The 20,458-nt window shown below is 37.9% G+C and overlaps 1 protein-coding gene across 6 annotated transcripts; it reads right to left on the bottom strand.

The window, feature by feature from the left end:
• Window positions 1–907: 907 nt before the first annotated feature.
• On the bottom strand, window positions 908–17,724 carry SPART (spartin). 6 transcript variants are annotated; one of them, XM_051778890.1, is made up of 10 exons: window positions 17,658–17,724; window positions 11,823–12,655; window positions 10,464–10,661; window positions 9,351–9,455; window positions 7,511–7,640; window positions 6,532–6,726; window positions 5,429–5,587; window positions 5,264–5,354; window positions 4,203–4,261; window positions 2,403–2,540 (listed from the first exon to the last, which is right to left on the bottom strand). In XM_051778890.1, exons 2-9 carry the CDS (start codon window positions 12,651–12,653, stop codon window positions 4,213–4,215), a joined length of 1,758 nt encoding a protein of 585 aa, XP_051634850.1. In that variant the 5' UTR covers window positions 12,654–12,655; window positions 17,658–17,724; the 3' UTR covers window positions 2,403–2,540; window positions 4,203–4,212. The 6 variants fall into 6 exon arrangements, with proteins under 6 accessions (XP_051634844.1, XP_051634848.1, XP_051634847.1 ...); XM_051778884.1 differs by lacking the exon at window positions 4,203–4,261 and having other exon boundaries at window positions 908–2,540; XM_051778888.1 differs by lacking the exons at window positions 4,203–4,261; window positions 17,658–17,724 and adding an exon at window positions 17,502–17,625 and having other exon boundaries at window positions 908–2,540.
• Window positions 17,725–20,458: the final 2,734 nt, after the last annotated feature.

Here is a 20,458-nt window from a genome sequence, read left to right as displayed (position 1 = left end):
GGAATACATTAGGAATAGGGTAGTAGTTTATGCAGTACACAGTAAGGAGTCTTATAAGACTTCTTCTAGGATTGCCATACATCAAAAGATGTTCAGTGTCCAAAGAAACAAAATCGAGCTGTGAATAGAAAGCAAACCTAAGATATGAGCTTTAGGGAGCTTAGTGTATAAAAGGGAGAGCTGAGGTAAGGCCCTAAGTGTGAGAAGACTGTTGCATATGGTAGAGGAAGTGGGGAGAAGCCTATGGATTTGCTACCCTTTGGCCAAACTAGTCACAGCTGAAGCAAAGTAAGTTTGGTAGCATCATATTCAGCTGTGAGAATTAACTAAGTTTTGGAACAATGTAAAAAGGAAGATCATGGATGTATCACTTTACAAAGTGTAAAATGGGGTAGGCATCATTAAAGAAAGTCTCAAAGTAGATAAATACTATTTTGAAAGACTGGGTACACATGAACAGAACAACAGCAGGTTGAGCAGGACAACAATGCTTGCCTGATACTGATGGCATTTAAATCTTTTTTTACTCTTGGTCTCTTGAAGACCTTGATCTTAACTGTTGTTTTAAAAGAGCATGAGCTACACGCAAAACCAAAGTGGGAGAAGGAAGACCCAAATAATACATCCCTATTGTAAATGCAGTTCATAGCAACAAAAATGCTTTTGCTAGTGTGAAGTTTTAGTAGCCTATAACTGGTTACACATGCTGGCAAGTGGCAGACTACAGTAACAGAAATTGTTGCAGTGTACTTTAGATGGACTTTTTTAGTTTGAAATATTTTAACTGATGAGCTTGTTTGTATTGCAGACATACCCCAGTACTGTTATTTTATTACTTCAAAAGTCCTAGTTTTTCCACTCACTGATCCGTACAGAAGCTTCCTGTCATAAAAAGGTCAAGAACAGATTAACCAATTTTAATTTCATCTTTATTTCCATAAATCAAAGTTAGACTTCAAGTGGTTAGATCCTTGTGTTTCACATTTCTCACCCTACAGCAGCTACCACAAAATGTGCACCTATTACCATTTTAATAGACAGTTGTTACTGTGGTTTTTTTAATCTGATACAAATATCACTTGCTAACAACCATTCAGTCATTTTCTCCATTTACATGAAATGGAGATAAGTTGTAAACTGATGGTGTTCTGTTTGTTGCAGGTACAGCCAATATTAGAATATGTAGCAGCTTTAAAACTCAATAGTGAACTGTTAAATAAGTAGCGGTGCCAAAGCATCTCAAGGATTTGACATACTGAGTTATTTTACACTGGGCTACAAAGAGGATTGCAAATCTACACAGTTGCATCTATTCTGCACACCTCTCTCCATTAAAAGGGCTTGCCTTTGTACCCTTTTTAAAGGCTTCATACCCTTGTGCAACTATGAATTTAATGGAATAAAGATGATGACTGTTAGAACTATTTGTTCAAATATATACTGTCTTCCATTAGGAGGCCATGATATATAATCTGAATCCTTCTGGATTGCCCGCAAAGTACAGAATGCACAGAAGTTCCTAGTGCATTCTACAGAATATTTTCACAAAAAAATAATTTATGCAAAAACATACTTCTCCTCTCTACATAAAAATCTGAATTTCAAAGAATCTTTGTATATTCTGTATGGAGTCAAGCGGAAAATGCATTTTTCTAGATCTGTAAATACTGTCTTTTAAAAGAAATGCTTGGTATCTTTGGTTTACTTATATGCTGGATGAAAAAAAAAGTTTAAAAGGGAATAACTGCCTAGTTACCTGAGGTTCATCTTTCATTTCTCCTAACATGAACTTTGGATAAGATTAGCTGTTTGGTAGCTGAAAAGATAAATTCTCTATAAAACAATGAAACCCAATGCTTATTTTAGTAATGCATATTAAATAAGACAAGGCTAGGTTAGTAAAACTAACTCAAGGATCGTTATAAACCCAAAACTAATAATTTTACTTGTTCCAGAATTAGTAATCCTACTTTTTCAGTATCACCACCTTCTTTATAAAGTGTTACAAAAATATTCACAATAGTATTACTATATTAATCTATTATTCCATATATTATTTTGAAAAAGTGCTTACAGAGGCAAGTATATGAACTGCAAACTCATAATCTTCCAGCTGCCTAAAGCCCTGATCCAGTTGTTTAAAATTCTTGTTCAATACAGAACAAGGAGTTGACAACTTTCATTTTTCCTTCTACGAATGCTCTCCCTATTTTTACATTTTCATGTCAAATTAAGTAACAGTTGCTTGGAAAGTACAGTGTGATTTATGTTCAATTGCAGATGAGCAATGCAGTTACTTGTAAATAGGAAGTTTCATCTCTAATGTAAGGCTTTGAGAAATATTTAATTGCTTTCATTTTTTACCCTTCTTCTCATTATCCAATACTTTATATTCATCTAGCACAGCATGGCCAGTTTCCTTTGCAGTTCTCTTTACAACAGCTTTGATACCAATATTGTCAATGTTAAATGCTGTCACACCAACATTGATTGCAGAATTCATAGCATCATCTGTAGCATGGCCAGCATCCTCTCCATACCTAAAGAAAGAGAGCAGTTTTGTAGATTTGTATACTTAGTTTTTTAATCTTCACTGGAATTCTTTTGAAAGTTTAGGCATTACCAAGAACAAATAATAAGCACAGAGCCTGAATGTCTTAAGAATAAAATTAGAAATTACAAAGCCATTTGAGTAAGGGCTGTTCCTCTATCAGATAGATTACCCTTTAAAAATACCAATATGCTTCTGCTCTTTTTCCTCAAAAAACCTTTCAGTTTTTCTCCCTCTTTTCTCTTGAGTGTCGAAGAGTAGAAGACTTATCCATAGAACCATAAGAAGGGGAAGGGGAGAGAAGTGCAATAACCTCCAAGTCCTTACATAATATTCCTATACCCTCTATATAGAAAGCCAACCGTATCCTGGGCTGCATCAAAAGCAATGTGGCCAGCAAGTTGAGGGCAGTGATTCTGCTCCTTTACTCTGCTCTGGTGAGACCCCACCCGGAGTACTGCATCATACAAAACCCCAAAAGGCTCGACAAAGCTATCTTGAGACTATGATGAAAATTATGAAGAGATAAAAACCTTTGGTGTCTCCCATGGGGTGTGGGTCCAGCTTCCATATGCTTTAGGGCGAAGTCATTAGTCTCATATTAACTACTTAATATACTCAACTGTACAGAGAGTTGACTACTGAAAGAGGACAAGAATACAGTGAGAGCAGTAACTCCAACTGTTCCGGGCAGCCAGACATTTCCCCAGAGAGCACTGCAGTCAGACAAACCAGGCCAAAGGGAAGTATTCCTGGCACCATCAGAATGCCAGCAGTCGGCAGAGTTACTTTTTCCCTATGTTTTTCATGACCAGAGATTCTTTGAGGACCTCGAAATAAAGCCAGAGAGAAGCACAGAATATCAAAGAATCCAAAAATCTATAACATTATCAGTTCAGCAGCCAGAGCATATGGCTGGAACCAAGAATGAAACCAAATAAAAAGAGTTAGTAGGTTTTTTTGTTTTGCTTTTAATTCTCTGATAGAGCAACAGCCTTGAATCACCAACACTGGATCTGCAGATCACAGAATTAATCTCACAGCAAAGTGCAGTATTTGTCAATTTAATTAATTATTTTCACCTCAGGATCATCATAATCCAGTATATAATATCAGTAAAACAGGTAACCTCATTTAAAGCAAGACTCTAGTTTATCCGGTACAGTAAAACTAACAACTTCTTAATGTCTGATAACTAATTTTTTAGTTTGCCAGTCTCGATTGCATAATTAACTTTTTTTTTTTTTAAGAAAAAAGTCGTGCACAGCTATATACTGCATTTATTTGAATTGTTTGTAAAAAAGACAGTAGCATAGGACTTGAAATATTACTTCTGAAGCTATGTTTTCCCCCGATTCCAATTAACATGCAAATGATGAGCATCTCTATATAATTCCAAAGGTATTGTAGCTAAGTTTTAGCCAAGTTTTTTTTGATTTAGAGACACTTTGATGGTGCTCCTTTAATGTTGTTCCATTAAGGGGAATTTGGCTCATTCACTGGTATTTTGAATGGCAGAAATCTTTGTCAGTGACAAAAAACAGCTTCCAAAAGAGAGATTATGTAGAATTTTAATATAATTATAAAGATAGGTTTTAAAGATTAAATATAATTTTCCATTGTATTGCAATTAGCTGCAACATCTAATTACTTATTGTGTTTCACTGAGTGTCTGTTGTCTGCTCATCTCCATATTTTCCGTTTTTATATCTAAAACAAAAACATTAATTTGAATTTATGTGAAATGAATACCAGTACAATACCTCCTGACATTCTTACCTACTGAAAACAAACATTAGCAGTAAAGCACCACTGACTAGAACTTCACTATCTGGCCTTCTATTTGAAATGCATCACAGCACAACCCTGAACACCAATCTGTTTAATACTGTATGCTGATGTTTATCTTGTTACCTTCTGCTAGGAGCCTGTATGCACCTTCAGCCAACCCTTTTTAATATCTCTTTTGCTATGATTATCACCTGTTCAATTTAACCTACATGCTTTGGCTTACTCCTCACTTTCTATTAAACCTACTGCACTTTTTTGAGGGGGTGCATTTCCTATCTTTGACAATTATTTCAATTCCCTTTTTCTCCATAGCATCTCCCAGTACGCGCACTCGGCTTTCATCTTTTCATCATCTTAGAAACATCATCTTAATCCCAAATGTCACTTTCCTCTTCCCCCACTATCTTTTTCTAAGAACATCTGTATTTTCCAAGTCGAGGCTGTTCTATTATTGCTATTTATGCCTTAGATTTCCTTACACAGTTTTCTTTTTTTTTGTACCTCCTCACTATAGCTAGACCTGCTGATAGATGAAGTTCTTCATTTTTCTTAACTTTAGCTAAGTTTGCAAAAATTCAGGATTAGAGCCAAGAGGTTTAAACTAGTAACTTTTTTCATAATGACATTATACTGTAGAGCGAAGATAGAAATCTGAACATTATTTGTGACAGCCTGAAGCTGTAATACTTCTACAAAAGAGAGCTAAAAAAATACTTCACACAGTCATTCACTCATTTCATATTTTTGCTTACAGGAGATGCTCATTAGTGTGCACTTAGCACCTTATCATGTGCTACATAATTATAGCAAAGCAGGTATTTCAGATAGTTTCCCTGCACTTTCATAAGCTCCTTTTTGCCATTATTCAAACAGAATGACAATGTACCATAGAAGATAAAAATCAATAAAAATATAACTTACTTGTATTTGACAGTTTTTACAGTCTCAGTTGAAACACTTTTAGCAATGCACTTCGCTGCACTTTCTAAACCTTGCCACACTGTTGAAAACCCTGTAAAAACAATCAGCTTGAGTTCACAACTTGAAAATAATGCAATTTTAAAAAGTATAAAGAATTTTTATTACCTTGAACTCCACTTGCTGCTACAACCATAGCACCATCAAAAGTGGATTTGCCATCTTTATCTTTCCTAAGGGATTCTGGAACTAATTTGCTGCCATGCTTCTTCACATGTGGAGCCAGCTCCCTTCCGACACAGCTTGCTATAGAACATACTCCTTCAACTGCCATAAAGCAATGGCATGCAGATTATTTAGTAAGAACACAGAACATCTTTCCTTAAAAATCTTTACTCCTAATTAGAAGAAAGCTTCACTGAAGTTTTAAGTGTTGCTTCTATTTAAATATGCTTATTTGAAACACAGGCTTTAATCCACACTTAAGTACCCAACTGATACAGAGCAACCTTATTTTTCAGATTCTGCACAGCTTCAGATATTAAGAAACAAGTAAGGTTGGTCTTATGGCTAAAAAGTGCTTTAAAAGAAATACATACACATCTCACACTTCAAATTTCAAGAAACTGATTCCATTGCCTTGTTATCCCCAACTTGCAGATAGGGAACAAGCTGCTGCTTTCCTGACTTGTCTTCTCTAGAAGACTTTCTTACAATCATTCCAGCTCTTCAAAGTAGTTTTATAACAACCAGCACAATTTCCTTTAAAACGTGGTTGAGTAAATATGAACATTATATGCAATTAAATAATGAAATGAAGTTACTGAGAGCTGTTAGGGTTGCCAAGCACCTCTGAACACCAGACCGTTCCTATTTGGAAATTTATATGTAGTCAAACAGATTTGTTTCAGGTGTATGAGTTTAAAAATACATACAGTGACAAGAGAGCTTTTAAAATACATGGTTATCAACTTAAGAAAAGAAAGAGACAATATTCAAATTAACTGTCTAAAACTTTCAAAAGCATGTCAAACTTAAGACTATACACACTATTGTTTTAGGAACGAAAAAGATATCTCGAGGCCAAGTAATAAATACTAATCCTGAAGCATGTCTGTTGCAGGAGGTAACTAGGCACAAACTACTGTTCTCTGGATTTCATCAGGACAGTTCCTCCACCTGTTAATTGGCTAGAGAAACCAGCTCTCATTTTACGAGGTATTTATTATTTAAGGCAAACAATATATATATTATGAGATGGAAATTTTTACCTAAGAATTGGCTGACTTTCACAGCTCCTCCAGTAGCCTGTTTTGCTACATGAAGTCCCTTTGCTACAGTTGGATTGACTTCCACAGGTTTTTCTTCTGGTTGAAGGTGTTCTCGCAGTTTAGAAGCTCCTTTGTGAATAGCTTTACCAGTATATTCTGCTCCTTTCATTAGGCCCCAGCTTACCCAAGATGCACCTAAAAGGCAAAAATTGCTTTTCTTAGAATGTACAATTTTACAGATTACGATTCCTACAGCTATCCCTCCTCTACCTCTGCAACACTGACTTTAGAAACAGTCCTGATTACATAGTCTGCATTTATACTCTTCCCTGAATGGTCCACCATGAATTCCTACATTAATTTCTGCTCCTAAACCACCGCTTTTGAAATTAATTTTATTTAATACAGCCAGCTTTCATCCAAATGTCATCTTAATACAGATAATAATTTTTTAACATATATCCAAGCCCCGGATAGGTGAGAAGTGATAGAATGGCACATCTCAATGCTATTAACACTCATGAAAACATGCAACCAAATCCTCTAGCCCTCCTTGCAGATTCATATTTATTACAGTCAGATGGTGGTCATTAGTATATTCCAAAGGCACTCAGAGGAAAAAAACCCACATGTTTATCTGCAGAAATCACAACAGGTGCCTGCTGTAATATAACTGCTCATACAGGGGTAAAATTGTTCTGTGACAACGGTCTGAGTCACAGGGGGTGATATCCTAACAGTGTCACATGAGGAGCCAGATTGATTTGCAATGAACAAGACTGTTGGCAATGGATATATATTCTGCACTGTTTTTATAAAGCTCATCAAGGCATCCTTTAGATGACCACAACTGGAACTAGTGAACAACTACTTCTGACCACTCAGCTTCTACCAACACACACGCACTTACTTGAAAATACTGTTTAAATGTCACTCACAGAGGTTTATATTCAACACAGTACACTTATTACAACAGTACCTGACAAGATACCATGGGCAACCTTCTCGCTCCACTCTGGTAACTCTTTCTGATCTTCTGCTCCTTCAGGTTGTGGTTGGATATGTACAGTCTGAGGCAAGTTAACTGCATCACTAGAGGCTTCTGAAGGCTGACAAGTGAAAGCAAAACATCTGAGAATCTACTTCGCAGCTTATCATCAGGATCATACAACATCCATTATCAAATAATATTAATGTTGTGCATGCCTTGGGGAAGTGTGGAGAAACTCAAGGGAAATTTAAGATGCAATTACTTTTGCACCAAAATGCTACACTCCAGAAAAGTTTATCAGATAGGTCAGCATTTTTCCTACACTTTCTTCATCCAGCTACAATGAAAAGATTTGCTTGCCAATATAGACATATGGTCAAGGAGCTGAGTAGGAAAAATTTACAAGTTCAGTAGCAAAACAGATAAGAAACTTGCCCATCTATCATTTTTATCTTAGAGAGAAGTCCACTTTGTTGTTATTCAGCATAAGAACTGCAGTCTTTGGTCAGAGAATCCAGCTGCACTAAGGGAATGCAGCTGTCCTGATTGTTTTTTTTCCTCATCCTTTCCTCCCAAATTAAAAAATAAAGGACATTATTCATGCTGTGTGCTGTTTATGCTTTTGCAGACTGGCACAGCCCAGGCACACACAATGCTGTGCATGATACTGCTCCCTATTTAAAGCCGGGTGGACAGGTTCTGTGTGATTTCGTGTCAAACACTACAGTTTCTGGAGTAGATGTTAATCATTCAAACACAGCAACCACCAACACAGGCCATTTAGTGTTTCTAAAAAATGTAACATCACTTTACACAGACCACAGACAACGTACAATGAAACTTTAATTACAAAAAGCAAAAAAATTGTAATAGATCTAGGTTTTTGTTAAGATTCGATTTTTAGAACTTTTCCAATGTAAAAGTAAATGAAAACCCAAACCATTTCAAAGATTGAAAACACTGCTAGTTAATGACAGATAGAAAGAAAAGAAGTTTTTGTTTAGATTAAACCCATTGGCAGAACAGAATACACAATATAGAATATTGGCTATTACATGGAATTCCCCTGAAACATTTACTGGACATAAAGGCAGGCTATTGCCCATAGCTGACTGCTGCAGTAAAACAAAACCAAACCAACATTAACAGAAAAGAGTACACTAAAACTTAGAAGGTTGCTACCCAGGAGGTTAACACTGTATCACTGACATATCACAATTACTGCTTGACAGCAGTGTGAAATCTTGTGTTCAAAGAAACGTTTTCAGCATGTGACCAAATTACCTCAATAAACAGCTATAGGTAAAAACCAACCAAACAAATAAACAATTAAAAGACCCAGACTATGTTCCAGATGTTATTTAGTTACACCACAGTTTGGGTCACTATGTAGAAAAACTGCCAACAAGACTTCTGAGGACTATACTAAGGAACAGAAATGGATTCTCTAATAAGACAGGTGACTCACTACTATAATTATATTAAATATAGTTGTCAACTAGATCCTCATGAATACCATGTAAAACAGACACATTAAATGGCTATCAGACTAGGCTTTGAAATATTTGTGCTATATCACAGTTTTCAAAACTCCTGAAATATGCTGACTTGAAAAATGTGGTAGCCTGCAGTAATTGCAATTGCTCTTAACAAAAAACAACCAACCAAAGCAAAAAAAGCCAAAAAGCCAAAACGACCCAACAAAAAAACAGCCACAGAACACAGCATACATTGCTGCTGTCAGTCAAATCAGCTGTTCTAACATGCATTCCAGTGACTATTTTATTTTGTTTACTATAAATTTTGGAATCACTGTCCTGGCATTTACCTGGACTTTGTGGCCAGACATCTGTTTAAATTTATCTTCAAAATGCGCTCTCTCAGTTGCTGGGAGCTCTGAAGATAACCCTAATCTCTCATGGGATCCTGGCACCTGTGACATCGTATCAGGGAACATTAACAAAAACACGAAGTTTTAGGACAATAAGGAGCTAATGAGATATCAAATTTGAACCCCTACTACGCAGGAAAAATGACAGCATTTTATCCATTGAGTCCTGCACTGAAATAGCCCATAATTCTGCAGTACTTTCTCCTTTTAAGTAAAAATTAGTGGCCACCTGTGCTAGTGAAATTCCCTGCTGAACTCGACAGGACTTATACCATAACAGAACTCCACCCTCATGGCATGCTCCAAACTGGTCCATCATCACTGCATTCAACTCTTGGTTGATTCAACAAAATTCTCTCTTTCATGAAAACACATAATCTTGCTATGAGCTCTTAAGTAGTTATAGATTACCACTCTTCCTGAAATGGTGCTCCAGTACTCTTACGATAACATTTTGCACCTTGTTTCCAGTCAGTGTATGTTATCACACCTTTGTTAGATTATGTTTTTTTTTCCCTGTTTTCTCTACCTGTCAATATCTTACTGCAATAAGACACCAGATTTATCTGAGATCCTATTTGAGGCAGATTTTTGAAGTACACACTATTCTCACAGATCTTCTCTGAGGCAGCTTACCATTTTTGAACTGTAAACACATTTAGGCACCATATTCCAAGAATGGTGTCATCCATCATAATTTGTGTGCATGTGTGTGTGTGCACACAGGGAAAAACATGCTTTCTCCTGAACCCCAAATTTTATTTTGGGTTCTATGTTCTCTTTTGGAAAAATAGAGAAAATATACAAAATGGTCTCCAACTATGGTCTGTGCTTACAAATCAGTATTTTAGAAATTCTGTACTCCCATGTCACAGGATCTACAGTTTCATTACACAGCTGCTTAATCTTGGCCTACTTTATTTCTCACTGGTCAGTTTACTAAGCAAGACACAAAAATTTGCAGTTTTACACAACTAAATGTAAATGTGAGAATATATTGATGACTTATACCTTTCCTTATTGGTATAAAGAGGCACCTCAGAAATTTACCTGGATTCGAAGGTCAGACATCTGTTTTAAGAGATCCTCGAACAGCTCTCTGTCAGCTGCTGGAAGTTCTGAAGACAGCACTACTCCTACATAGGACCCTGGTATCTGGGACATTGTGTCAGGGAACATGTAGACTCCAGTACTGCAGCACAGAACAGGAGACTGGTTACACATTAGAGGATACAACCAGTCACAAACCTAGAAAAGACAAGTACAGGAAGGAATTAAAAGATGCTTTTAAAAAGAAAGACAGACAGAGCATAGTGATAAGCACCACAAACTTGATTTTCCATAAAGTTTCTAGTGACAGATTTCCTGCCAATGGCAGAGGTGTTGGAATTAGATGATCTTTAAGGTTCCTTCCAACCCAAACTATTTTATGATTCTATGATGAAAAATAAAAAGTCTTATGCCATCTTTTAAAAAACAAAAAAAGAAAAACAATCCCAAAAAACTACAACCCACATGACTCTGGAAACACAACTCTTCATTAGTTCTGACAGTCTAACATAGAGAAAATATTAATTTTCACAGGACTGTAATTCAGGCTGGTACCCTCTTAACTGAGGTCTAGTCTTGAGGTATAGAAGTCAATGAAAAGAACTGCCAAACAAGTCAGGATTCACAGTGCCTGTACCATCCTGTAGAACTCAGGGCAGGTTTATATGATAGGATAAATAAAATGTATGGCTGTCACTGGCCTACTGCTGAAGACTGCTAACACAGGTGGAGCTGAACCAGCAGACTCAAAACCAGGAAGTATGTTTTCTGTATGAGACCTCCAAGAGCCAATCTTAGCAAACACAAGGAGATCCAAAGTCAGAATCCACAACGTTCATTACAGAACATGCCCACATGAAGCAAGCAAGGACTGAAAAAATACAGATAATGCATCTTTTTTATTTGTAGTTCAGAATCTGTACTAACATGGGCCCTCAAATTCCAAATTATCAGTCGCCCTAACTTCAATACCTTATCACTAAATGAGAATGAAGTGGGTAGTTTGCAAGCCCAATGGACACTGACATGTTACAGTACGTGAATCAACGTGTCTTCTCTATGTGAAGGAAGAGAAGTTAATTTTATGAAATGAAAAGATGCATTCAGTCAACTCCTTTAGAAACTGGGATTCACCAGAACAGTCAGCACTTGGCAACCTTGGGAAGACACAGAGGTACTTTTCACAGAAGAAGTCATAAAAGTATATACAAAACCATTTCTGCAACATCTATAACATTCTTCATATTATCACAAAGATATTTAGGCTTTGAAGAGCAAGAACTTAGGAAGATTTCCTGTTAAGAGTTTTATGACAGTTCTTGAAATTTTAATTAAAGGCAAAAGTTATTTTCCTGTTACCTGAAGAAATGCAGGTGGACGATTCTGAGCTGCTTCACTATCTGTATCCAAGAACTTCACAATGCGTAGATATCCAGGATATGAAGGAGCACTAACCTGCCCATCAGGAGTCACAAAAAATATCTGTACTCCTTGGGGAATCAAGATCAGCTCGTCTGCATCCACTCCCAGGTTTTCCAGGGGAGGTGGCTGAGTACACTTGTTGTAATAGTCCTCACCTACAGAAGAAAACTCTCCAGAGTCTGTGCCATAAGACACAGTAAAATGGCCATTGGTAGCTTGAGGAGTATAGGCAGGAGGTGCTTCATTTGGCAGACAGAGAGGTTTTCCAGAGGATGGACTCATAGCTGGAATTTGACCCTGGCTCACAGCTGCAACACCTCCATCTGCTGCGGATGGTTGACTTGGTGCAAACAAAGAATTAGGGGCAGGTGGTCTTTCTGGCTTTTCTTTGGAAGGAATGGATGGATATAACTTGGGCACCCCAGGAGGGGCATCCATCGTAGCAGGACTTGCTTCTACAGGTGGGGTGTTTTGCTCTAGACTGCCGAGGCGAGCACGAACATTTTGCAGGGTCTCCCTCATCTTCTGCTGCATTTGCCTGGCAGACTCCCACTGGGACCCTACACACGCAGGACCCTCTGATGGAATGCTAACTCCTCGGAGCAAGTGGTCAAGCCCTTTCTTATAGTAACTTCTTGCCTCTTCCTTCTGACCCAGTTCATCTGTATTCAGTCCTTTATTGATAAAAATAAAGGCTTTCCTGTACTCTTCACTAATAGCTTTAATATTTGCATCTTCTTGCATAACTGGATCCTGCAGTTGTTCCATTACTGCAAAATGAAATAAAAATCAATAAAAATATTCATCAATAAAGCCAAACGATGTTTACCTTAGAATAAAATGTCTTCGTAATGATAACCATACTGCATGTATTAGCAGAAATCTATCTATTTGCTTGGGACAGCATCTGATATATTATGGTTATCTCCTAATAACATTCACATTGACATGATTCCAAGACAGCAAGGAATCTACAAACATCAAATCTAGTTACATCAAAGACATTTATTTCTTAAAAGTTAAACATCAGAAGAACATGGACATGCCTGATATTAAAACTTTCATCTTAAAGATCAGTAGCAAACAGAGGAGTAAACAAATAACTTAAAAAATTTAACTTTTCCAAAAACATCTCTAAGGTATTAAAAAATTCAGTTAACATTTTGTCTATTTAAATAAAGGCTGAACCAACAAACAGTACGTTTCTATTTGAATAATTTAAGAGAAAGCACTCAACATATTTAAACAAATCTTGATCAACTTCAGCTAACATCAATACACAGAACTGGGAAATACTTTGAACAGTTAAAGCTGTGCTTTGCAGAATGAAAACAGGGAATTACTTATTTCCTTTACAGTGTTTATAGAGTAAGAAAAGACAATTTGTTTTACACTCCTTGCTCCCCAGGTGAAAAATAATTGAAAGCACCAAAATGTACAAAAGGTTGCAGGTTCTAGGTCTGTTTTGGAATGTATTCCTCAAACTGCCTCATATATTTCAACAACTGAAGGGCAGAAAAGAATATGGTAGGTTTATTTGAATTCTAAACTGTGTAAAATCATTGTTTTAATGGTATGCAGATTCTCAGTCTTGGCCAAATGCAGAAAATATAAATCATTCTTGGACTAAGATAGTGCTTACAACATACAATGTAAAAAATGCCAGTGATCTAGTTTTTTGCTGGCAGCCATGAGAGGCATTGTTAATTCAGAAAAATCAGGTAATTATACTAGAAAAGACTGTACCATGAACAACAAAAATGTGATATTATATAAAAATTAAAGAGTATATATTTTCAAGCAAAACCACGATTCTCTGTGTAAGATGGCTGAAAGAAAGGAGACATCTGTCAATCACAATATCAAGCTACACAAAACATTGGGGGTAAGTAAAATCCAAGTGCAAAAATAAAAACGCTGCCATTGCACATACAGAAGCACTAATGCCCCTGTGTGCAGCTCTGGTGAGAACTCACACAATGCTGAGCCACACTCAAGGAAGCTGCGCCAGAACAGGAGGAGGTGTGCAGAAAGTTACTGATTTTTTCCAGATGAATCGATCACTTTTCCCTAGAGAGATGTAGGATTGGCTTACCAAGCCAATACAACAAAGGCTAAGAGATTGGATTAGTCTCCACAAATATAATGGATGAAAAGAAGGAAGTAAATCAGTAAAGAAAAAAAGAATTATTGAAATCCAAACTTTTAATAAAATCCCAAAATAGTACCTGCTTTTAAGTTTATCTAATGTCTCTTCTTGCTTTAGTCTAATTACCAACTAAGGAAAAAAAAATATATATAAAATCGGGAAAATATCTTTCCTCTAGTCCAACAAATCCAGAGAAACTTAGGAAGTGCAGGTCATTAAAAGATTTTTAAAGAGGCAAAGATGAAATGCTGTGCTCTACTCCCACACCCTTTATAATCAAAATGCAGACAGCACTTATATGACTGATGCATCTGCATCACACAACAGAAATGCCATGTCATCTGGAACGCATCTGTTCTCATGATGTGACAGGATCCGATTTCATGCAAAAGACAAGATGTGTGGTTTCAGTCCAATGACAGACAGACATAGCTAAGAATATGACAGGGACAGCCCGAGAAGGCAACCCACATGGAGAGATCAGCAGTGACTCAAGCCACTATGCTCACTGTTCGCTCCCCATCACGTAGCAGAAAAATGAATCTTGGGCAGTAGGAGATTTTTCCAATTGATTACAGTCACTTGCTGCCAACAGGTTCAGCATCTTTGATTTATACACTGGCATAAGTGTATATTTAATAACCTCCAAGGACATCAAGTTTTGAATTTATAAGCATGCTTCTGACAAGCACGACAGCAAACAATTATAATAAAAATAACTGGAAAGAACTCTCACGAGTTTGTGAATATAGCTGGGTCCTTACACAAAAGATTATACTTAATCATGCAATATATTTTATGATCTATACATGAACCATTTAGACATGTGTAACTGAATTATTTGGAGCAAAAGAACCTAGCAACTACATCATCTTATGTCAATGCTTGTATTTACTACTGAAAAATCCACTTTTCAAGAAGACCATAAAGGTGAAAAAAATTTAACATCAAAGACCTCTGATTTGAGAATTGTAGTTAGGCAAACACAGAAAATGTTTAGAAAACGGAGAAAGGCACGTTTTATCTATCATCACAGTTACTTCTATATAAGCAAAATTTAGTGATTTGAGACTTTTAGTGCCTGTATACCCAATCGTGCATAAAGTCCTTTCTTAAGACTTCAAGTAAACAATTCATTTGTGTGAACACAACTGCAATTCCATAGTCTACTTGCCCCATGTATATTGATTTGTTTATTCTGGGGGAGGCTAAAGCGAAGATAATTTACAGATTTCAAATAATTCTTTTATAACAAGAAGAGACATCAAGTAAAATCCTGAAGTCAGAGCTACATTTCAACTGAATAGTTAATTAATTTACTATTCATTGTACACTTGTCATACTGTCAGCAGCACTGTTCTTGCTAAAGCTCAGTCTTTATTAACACCAGAAAAGGTCTGTAAGAAAACAGAGATGTCAGCACGATCAGTGTCCACACAGCACTAGTGCACAGCGGAGGTACAAAAGCTGGCTCAGCAACTTGGAAAAGTGGGATTGTTGCAACTCATCTCTGATTGTCAGAAACATCCCAAATTCGCAGTATATGTGCAGTGTAGTTACTACCAAATTATGCATTTGGGTGGCAAAGCACTTGGAAATGGAGGAAGGAATTCACAGTAGATCTTAAGTTAAACACAACATGACTAAAAGCACAAAGAATTGAATTTCATTCTCAGTAACTTATTAAAACTAATATAAAGTAATGGATGGTATAAAATAAGCATACTTACTTGCTCCCTCACAACACAACAATAAATATTCTCTGAAACAGAACACTGAAGTAGTGATCTGATCATATGCAAGGAATATCCTCAGTCATTACTATTTTCAATGTATGAACTTAATATAGTATTTAAGTGTCCTGCATGTTTTAGTATTTTTCTGTAATCCATTTCTGTACAATAAAGTCTCATGTCCTCTCTTTTAAAGCGAAGTGCATATGAGAGCACTGCAAATCAACCTTTGGTCCTGTGGCCAGTTCAGATCGGCCCAGATCTGTACTACTTAGTGCAAAATAAGATTTAGAGGAACTTGTCTTGGAGAAAGCAGGTCCAAAACTGAGCTAAGAAAAGAGCTAATGGGCATTGTAGATAATCACAGATCAATCAGGCGCTTGAGCTCATTCCATAGCCCTTTTTCTTTTATCAGTCCAGATATACTCTGTGGTTTTAAATGTCTTGACCAAAGGAGGCTACAGTGCAACAGGGAAACTTGAGTTTGATATTGTAAGCATCTCAACTATCTGGATAACCATCCTTCCTCTGAAGCAGCAAAACCCACTTCATTAAGAAGTGGCACAAGGTAAACATGAAGCCTAAGACTTGAGAGGATTAAACATCCTGACTGACAGAGGTAAGACATTCTTTACAACTCACTACTTTTGAAACATGGGAGGTATAGGGGAGGAAAATGCAAAACAAACACACAAAAAAAATACCACCCTTAATCCAAGAGCTTTTCCTATTTGTCAGCTGTTTTCTATCAGCTGCTCATTAGGAGAACTACCATGCAGATAGAACTGTTTAAGCCTTATTTCTGTAGAGAAGGAGCAATTAAGAAAGTATTAGTAATTTTCAAGAATTTAAAGAACAAACTGAATTAGAATAAATGTTATGTGGAATTTAAAACAATACAAGCCAGGTACTAGCTGATAAATTTACCTTTTCATGTTTTTAGTTTATTTAAATTAAGAAGCCCTTAAATTTTTCACTAAGTGCTGGCCTACAGCTAGTTTTTAAGCACCTAGGGCTAGAAGATATCACAGACTAGACAACAAAGAAAGTCAGTGATCTGATATACGACAGTAATTCTTACTCTCAAAATTACCAGATACTTCAGGAAACTCTAGTCCTCTTGACATTTCAACCTACACCTCAGGTTGGTATCCCAGTACCTACATTCGCCCAGCCAGCAGGTCTAACTTTTCTCTTCTCGGTACTACTGCTGTCTCAAGCTGTTTATATCCAAGTAATTGAACTTCCTTCCCGACTCCCTGGTCTGTATCTCCATCACATGCTTTCAACGCAGAGCTTTTAGGCTACTTGGCACTTCTCTAAAGGGAAATTGAAAAACCAGTCGGGCAGATAATGCCCAACACAGACATCGTTCGGAGCACCGATGTACAAAAACATTGCCTACCATTCCGTGGCCAAAGATTTCAAGGTCATCATGGAAAATTCAGTATTACATAAGATTGCTATTTAATACTTTTTCATTAGCTGTGTGCCTGCCAGTTTCTGATCATTGCCGACATTTCTACACGTTCAGACAACTCAAAACTATCTAACACGAATCCTTTAAAAGAAAAAGACAAAATACAAGGAGCAGTTATACAAAGTATTCTGACAAATAACCTCTCGCGTCCATAAGGAGACACTCAATACATTATTTATCATCATGGCTACTTCAACCTGCCCTGATCACGCCTCTCCCCGACCAACCCTCCCTCCCTCCCACTGACCACCTGCCTGCCCGCCGCTCTCCCGGCCGCCCCGCTGGGCTCCCCGCGGCTGCCCTGCCCTGGCCTGCTCCGTGCCCGTCCCGCCGCCCTCCGTCTGCCCCAGCTGAACCAGCGCCCGTATCCACGGGCCCCCGGAGGCAACCGGCCCCGCGGCCGCGCTCACCGATCCGGGCCCTGCCGCCGAGCCGAGCCGAGCCGAGCGAACCCCGCCTGCGCCACCGCCTCCCGGGTCAGGCGGCAGCGGGCGGGGCCGCGGCCGTGGCGTCACCCAGGGCCCGGCGGAGGGCGCGGGGCCTGGCACCGAGGGGCGAACCCCTTCGTGACCGACCGGCTTCCTGAGTCTGGCAGTGACATTTTATACAATTCATAAATAATACTGAATTATGCAATTTATCCTGTTTCTTCTTGTTGTTGTGTTGTTGTTTTGTTGTTGGGGTTTTTTTTTTGGGGGGGGGGTGGGCGGGGCAGGCCACACAGAAGATTAAAAATGAAAAATTGAAAGTGCAGAATTAGAAAGCAGTGCGTCTCATACTGTATCCATAATTAAACAGGTTTTTTAATGCTCTTGATGTTTGGAAGAAACAGATGTCTGCATGTTGGATTCACTTCCCCATAAATTAATTTCCCTGGGAACATGGAAGATAATGTCTCTTTTGTCTTCTGGTTTTTGGGGCTCACACCACCATCAAGCACTAATGTGTCAAACTGAAAACTAATGTATAGCCCCAGTGATAGCCAGTATTGGTTTTTTTTATTGTTTTTCAGTGGCCAAGGGGCTTTGCCTTTGTGGTAAATTGCATTAGTAATTTGATTCCATGTAGTCTTTTCATCTTTGCTTTAACTCTCATTAGCTGTGTGTGTGAATGTGTGTACAAAAGCTCATATACCCAAATTCTAGCTAAATAATTGATACCAGTATCTAAAAGTGGAAAAATAAGCCCTAAGAGCTGTCATTCTGAAGATTAAAAGTCTCCCTTTTCATGTCACGTTTTCAAATTGCATTTTGATTTTTACTTTAATTGTGCCAAAATGACTAGCTGCATTGTTTGGAAAGATGCCGTGTTTCCAGAGGTGGCTGTCTCAAGGTGAAACTCGTTTCCCAGCCTGGACAAGGTGGAGATGGCTATCACTCTGAGTGCTGGGCTATGGCACAGGGGAGCTGCATTTGTGCACTGATGGTGTCAAAAAATCCCAAAGAAAAAATATCTCAGTAAATTTCCAGCACTTGCCTTAGAACATGAACTTCCAACTTTTCGGTGAAACAACTGTTAGAATTTCTGAATATAATCTGGCAGTATATTATTGTTTTGCAACTTTGATAATCAGTGCTAAAAATCTTCTGCAATTTGACTTCCACATAGAAAATTTCTAACCAGGTTAAATCTAGCAAAGGTGCATTCTGTGGTGCATGGCTCTTTACCTGAGCTAGCTTTTAATGAACTTGCTGCGTCCCGGGCATGGTGAGGCCCATTAACTTGCTTTCTCAGGTACTGTCATGTGCATGCTGACTGTGAATCAACCTTTGACACACTCAGGACCACAGAACATAGGAAATTCAAAGTAAACATTGTGTTTAGGTAGTGGCAGCCCTGTGCATCACTGCCCTGGCAGATGGGTTTACCTCTTAGCTTCATTTAGCTCCGAAATATCTCTGGAAGTTCGTTACACATTGTAGTTTCTAGCATAATGTTTATCTAGGAATTCTCTGTTCCAAACTTTTCACATGCCCACTCTTCACTTCTTTTCCTGCCAACAAGAAACAGAGAGCAACCTGGAGGAGAGATGAGCTGTCCACAAAATCAGGAAGAGTTCCTCTGTTCAAACACCAGTGAGGGTAATATAGTGAGGATGATGTTTGTATATGAAGCAGTATGCATACAGATGAGGGTTTGGACAGGTGGAGAGGGCCATAAACATTTGTTTAAACAGATGGCAGGATGGGCTTGGGTAGCTAGATGTCCTTGAATTACATTATGTACATATATGCAAGATTTGCAAGGAAATAAAAACCAGTTTTGTGATGAAAAGTGGTACTCTCTTCTGAAACAGTGCTGCAAGTCAATAGAGAGACATTTTAATTCTTTTTTTAAGCATGCAGGGGGTATCTTTACCAACACTGTTTCGTAGTAGCAGGCCTTGCAAGGTCCAGAAGTCAGTAAAGGGCACAGTAGTGTCCCAAGCGAGGGAGGGATGAGCTGGTCAAGTGTGCATCAAAGCCACCTAGCTGTGTGCTCTGAGCTGCCAGGAGCATGCAGGCACATGGCCCTGACAACCTTTCCTTTCACCAGATGCTGCTCTGCCATATCAGCCCCCCTCACAGGGCAGCTTGTATCTCCTGTGAATTTATATAAGCCCTAGTACTTTTGCTTTAAGTCAGAATTAGACTGAGGGATGAAATGCTATCACTACATGTTCCCTTCTATAGCTATAGAAATAAACTGCTCTGCCTCACCTGAATCTGCAAAATTTAAATGGTATGTTTATTCTGCAAGTCTTCAACCTCATTTGTAAATGCTAACTCTGCTTGTGGTAAGTGATTTCAATCTTAACAACCACCGTGGGCTTGCTTAATTTTTGTCTGCACTTTCGCAAAAAGAATTTTTACCGAATATCTCCTTTATTTAAGTTCTACATAAGCTAGGCAATATCTGTACTTATGTATGTATTTAGGTATATAAGCATGTATATATCCAAGTTGTTTAAACGTCACAAACAGTAAAATCACTGAGGGACCTCAAACTGATCTGTCAATGTTAGCAAAAAATGGGGGGTTAGGCTGAGAATAAAAAATATGTGATAATTCTCCAAAACCACTTACTAGTATGCAAATAAATTTAATTGACTCACACCAAATGTCAGTATGACTGTAACCTGGTTACACATCTGATAGGAATCATGCTTCGTAGACAGAGTGCTTTTAGTCAGCAGACCCCCAAATACTGATGGAAGCAAAATAAATCACTG

Source organism: Manacus candei, unplaced genomic scaffold, assembly GCF_025592945.1.
Source record: "Manacus candei isolate 608988 ecotype Guabito, Panama unplaced genomic scaffold, ASM2559294v1 h1tg000014l, whole genome shotgun sequence".
Classification (NCBI taxonomy): domain Eukaryota; kingdom Metazoa; phylum Chordata; class Aves; order Passeriformes; family Pipridae; genus Manacus; species Manacus candei.
The sequence above is the reverse complement of the archived record's forward strand: the minus strand, read 5'-3'. Positions and strand labels throughout refer to the sequence as shown.